This window comes from Opisthorchis viverrini (genome assembly GCF_000715545.1).
Source record: "Opisthorchis viverrini unplaced genomic scaffold opera_v5_34, whole genome shotgun sequence".
Lineage (NCBI taxonomy): Eukaryota > Metazoa > Platyhelminthes > Trematoda > Opisthorchiida > Opisthorchiidae > Opisthorchis > Opisthorchis viverrini.
The window spans coordinates 1,440,406-1,445,324 of record NW_008751690.1 but is presented as its reverse complement, the minus strand read 5'-3'; the positions used below and the strand labels follow the sequence as shown (position 1 = coordinate 1,445,324).

Here is a 4,919-nt window from a genome sequence, read left to right as displayed (position 1 = left end):
ATTTACCAGCTCGCGCGTGCAATGCGCAGCTACTTACCCCCCAATCATCGGTGAACGAAACTGTGGCAGCTACAACCAGTGTACGACCAGTACGCGGTTATTACAGCTGATAATGATGATGATGATGATAGCTCCAATGACTTCCTGGCTGGTCGGATATCGGATGGTAACGAACATTGGCGATATATCCAGTCCTACCCAATGCATGAACCTCTGCCTGCTAAAAACCTAGCCAACATCCAAACACTGGATCTATGATAGAACCGTAGCTTTTCTGCAAGCCCGGCGGCAGATTACTCCTCGAAACGGATGGTGCTAAAAAGTGCTGTTGTTACACTTGATTCGTTCGACTGGTCCTAAGAAGCTTCTTGTCAGCAAAACCGCTAGGGACCAAACCAACTTCCAGATATCCGGCAAAAAAGAGTCTTCAAGCAGTCTACTAATTCCAATCCGGAATACCGAACTTCAACAAAAAGTTAGAGTGAATGTAGAGCCCCCTTCGTCATCGGAAGTATCCAAGTTTATTTCTATCCAGTCGGAATGGTGCTCCGAGTTTCCACGACCTTCCAGCTGGTCTGTCCAGGGACAGCGGTGAATTCCTCCGCCAGTGTCTCTAGACTGTTTACGTCTATCTGGGAGAAGGAGGCTATTCAGGATATTTTCGATGTCATGGCATGCGAAAACTTGACTCACGGGCGTCGAGGGGCATGTCGATGGAGTAGATGCTGCGTTGATCACATCTTCCCGCTTTGATAGGTGCTACAGCAACGACTTGAAATCTTAGGGGTCAAGGTAGCTCAGTGGTTAACCTGCATTACTGACCAGCATGTCTGTGGCTCAAGCCCGACATTTACATCTCGACCTTTCCTGTCCAGGCCTGAGCAACCTGGCAATATCCCAGCCCTCGTTATTTTTTCAGGTGGCATGTCAGCTAGGCACCGAAAGAGCGTTACAGCTGGACGATGTTCCTTAATTCCATGGTTGCGCTCGACTCAGTCTACTGGCTCGTTCTTTCAAACACGCCCAACAGTGTGTGCTCCACAAATTTGTGAGCATCATACGATGTTTGTGAGATTGCATGGGTGTTGTGCAAAAGCCTTACAAACACTAGCACTCCACTTTTGTTTACTTTCGCGATGGACGAAGTAATACTATGAACACTAGAAGGTGTTGACCATATACTTATCGCTTTTCAAAATGGATAAGAAGTGCAAAAATAACGGGAAAAGTCAACCAAAGCCGTCAAGTCCTGCGGAATATCAAAGTTCAGATGTGTATTCATCACTTGCGGCTTGTAGAGAGCACCGGGTCTTGAAGAATGCGCGTATATGATTGCGATGCGGGTTGTATTACTGTGTGGCTACGGGGTAGGGTTGTAGCTTGGATGTCGCGCTGAGGTGGTCAGTTAGGTATCTTTGGTGGATTGGAAGGTACTTCACTCAAGGCACGCATCCAGTATCGCCATATATTACGCATGCCAGGCTATTTCCGCTTTGTTTTCCTTCCTAACTTCAAGTGATGGAAACCCAGAGTTTAATAGAATATGACGTAGTAGAAGGGGGATGATGTTACGGAAAGTGTGGGTACTGTTGGTGCTATTAGCATTTCAGGACGGGGTCCACCTGACGTTCCCTGCGCTTGACTGGAGACACCAATTCAACCAAATTCAGTTTATTCGCTATAAACAGTATACCATAGGTACATTGCTTCCAGCTGATGCGGTTTTAATCGCCGGATATACCGCTGAGTATTGGAGGCGGTGCCGTGTTCAGTTAGTTCGGAACTGGGTAACCACGCTCTGAAGGTGATAACCTTGATGTTTAAGCACCACCGACTGTGCCATTTCTGCCAGTGAGTTGAGTCTCGGGGTCCCCATCGAGGAATGCCGTAGTTGCCAACCCTACTCAGTTTGATGCTTAGGGCTTTCATCCTTCGTTTCCAGGTCATACAGTGCCGCTTCGTCGCTTCCACTCAGCACAGGGATGGGACAAAAGAGCTCAGCGACACAGACAATACCCTGGAATGCGGAGTATACACTCCAGTGAGTGTAACCTATGAAGCGTGAGTAATTCATCAGCCGTTAGAGAGTTCCTAGAACAATCTGGCGTACCTCAGCATTACTATTCCGACCTTCCACCAGACCCATCCAATGCTTCGGAGACATCGATGGTCAAATAAAGATAACTTTTTTGTACGTCCTCTACGCATAGAGGTCACGTTTCTGACCCATAAATCAGTATGGATCACAACATAGCAGTGTAAACTCTGTCCTTGGCAAGTAAACTGACGTTACGTCGGGACAATAGGAGCCGGAGGTTGGCAAAAGCCCCCTGATCTTCTCCGATTCGAGAAGTAATCATCTACAACGAGTCAGCCGGAACCCATGCAACTGCCCAGGCAAACAAATTTATCTACCATGTCCATTGGCTTGTCTGCAAGCATGAATTTAGTGTTTGACCCCACCCAGTCTTGTAGTAGCGTTTTACCCTGCAGGTGTGCGGCATATTCATTTACTTAATTTAGAATGGCTTGTCTTTGTGGAGGATATGGTCTGCATACTCAATGTCTCTGAGGACGCGAGTCAGCCCCATGCAACTGCCCAGGCAAACAAATTTATCTACCATGTCCATTGGCTTGTCTGCAAGCATGAATTTAGTGTTTGACCCCACCCAGTCTTGTAGTAGCGTTTTACCCTGCAGGTGTGCGGCATATTCATTTACTTAATTTAGAATGGCTTGTCTTTGTGGAGGATATGGTCTGCATACTCAATGTCTCTGAGGACGTCCCAGGAGAAATTTAACTCCTGAGGCGTAGAAATTCCAAGCAGCACACCAATAACAAAGTTGAAGAGAGGCGAGAGAGCGTAGTCTCGTCTGGACATGGTGAGTTCAGGCAAAAGCTTGTATACTCGTATCTGCACACAGGATGTCGCATACAATGCCGTCATAAGGGATATAAATATGGGAGGCACACCTTTGATCGCCAGATGCCGCCACAAAAATAAGAATAGTTCAAGTGTGGTGGCTTCCAATCGACCCATATAAGCGTTTGTTTTGGAAGTCTGTACTGGCCGGGAACACGATGATGGCGCACAATTGAGGCATTCTCTTCCCATTACCCGTACGCTGATCATAGAATTCAAATCTACCACCTAACTGCTTCCTGCGGATTTAGTCGTCCAACTTGGGCATTCATATCACCCATCAGGATTACTATATCCGTCTTTCTTGCCGACCGAAGCAGTCGTGACATATCTTGATAAAACTCATCCTCCTCAGTCTCGGAACTGTAGTCTGTTGGGGCGTATGTTGATTCGCAACTAAACACAGTTTGCCGCATCGGTCTGTATTGATCTTACCTGAGCCAGACAACCACACAGGGCAGCCGTTCATCTATAATACCCTTTCATGCTTAGCTGCCATGCCATCCGAAGGAAGCACAAGAGCTGGGATACTGCCAGGTTGCTGATGCCTAGACAGGGGAAGCCGAGGTGGAGAGGTCGGGTTCGAACCAGGGACCCTCCGGTCAGTAAATTCGCGCCCTAATCGCTGGGCTGTCGTACACAGCGCATATACGACTGTTTACTAGGATCCAGTCAAGTAAGACACTTTCAACCATGGGGCTGAGTAGAATCCCACACTACAGTTGGCTCGAACCGTTGCCTCATGATTACGAGATCACCGAGGAGTTAATTTCGGAACATTTGAGCTCATCCTAAGTGGCTTGAGATGCGCGACCGAAGTGGAGTCCGGTATGCGTGTTTCGGAGACACAACATTCATCGACAGGGAAATCAAGGTTGCAGCAATGAATGCCTGTTGCCCAATTTGATCCAGAGGACTGTAATTAACGGTGCGACTTGTAGTAGATCTCTTGAAGTTAGTGACTTTTTAGTTTGTTTTTCTGGGCGATAGTTTAGACACGGAACAATGACTAGGAATGTGGTAGGTGGATCGGTCACACTGCATCGTTCGATGGGCGGAAAAGGTCGATGAGGGAAGAGCTGCAAGGACGAATGATACTTCTCGGTTACCCAAGCCGAAGAAGGTGGTTTTGAGCCTTTGGCTAAGAAAAAAATCGTTCCGCTGTAGTAGCTTTTTGGTGCCTAGCTGCCGTGCCACTCGAAGGAAGCATGAAGACTGCCAGGTTGCACAAGCCCAGATAAAATCGTTCAGCTGTATCACCCTTTCGGTGCCTAAGTGCCATGCCACCGGAAGGAAGCACCAGGGATGGGATACTCTCAGGTCACCCAAGCGTAGACAGAGGTCAAGAGGCAAAGGTCGAGTTTGAACCACAGACGTCCTAGTCAGTAAATTTGCGCCGCAACGGCTGAACCATCTCGCTCTCTTTTTGACTCAGCACTCTCATCCACAAGGCTGTGCGAGGATGTAGGGTTCTGTTCGGGGACCCTAGCCTTTGACTCTAAAGCCTGAGCCTCGGGGTAGTGGTAGCTAAGGTGGCCCTTCCTGGAGCCAGTGTCTCAATAGTCTGGCCCATTTGGCTACAGGGTGCCGACCTGGCCCGAGGATGCAGGGAGTAAGGCATTATGGTTTCACTCTTAATGCAGCTGCATACAACAGGTGCCTTTGGAACAGCACCGCTCTCTTAGGCTTTAAAAGTATTTCAGTTGTATTGAGTAATAACCTGGCGGTCACAACCAACCGTCGGACGATCGCATTGTGCGGTTTCTAGGGCTGACCTTTTCTAACTTATCCTTTCTCAGGGGAAGGCAGCATTACTGCTTATGTGATTGAGGGCATTCTGGTCACCTGGGATAAACGTTTTACTGCTTTCTTCCTCCTATTGCAGAGGACAATGCGGCTTTACCACCAAACCGCTCCGATTTCTTGCAGTGCGGGGACTCGCTGTTCTTCAGGTTCATCCCGGTTGGCGTTGCTGGCATGGTTGAACCTTTGGGAA

General features: G+C 48.2%; 1 protein-coding gene across 1 annotated transcript in view; it reads left to right on the top strand.

Moving 5' to 3' along the window:
- The window catches only part of T265_02682 (hypothetical protein), a gene marked incomplete at both ends in the record, with an annotated part of 7,213 nt that extends 2,924 nt beyond the window's left edge, over positions 1 to 4,289 (top strand). The window contains 4 exons of the mRNA XM_009166984.1: positions 376 to 475; positions 793 to 926; positions 3,416 to 3,524; positions 4,038 to 4,289. Coding sequence (XP_009165248.1) covers positions 376 to 475; positions 793 to 926; positions 3,416 to 3,524; positions 4,038 to 4,289 — 595 coding nt within the window. The remainder of the gene's footprint in view (positions 1 to 375; positions 476 to 792; positions 927 to 3,415; positions 3,525 to 4,037) is intronic.
- Between the last annotated feature and the right edge of the window lie 630 nt (positions 4,290 to 4,919).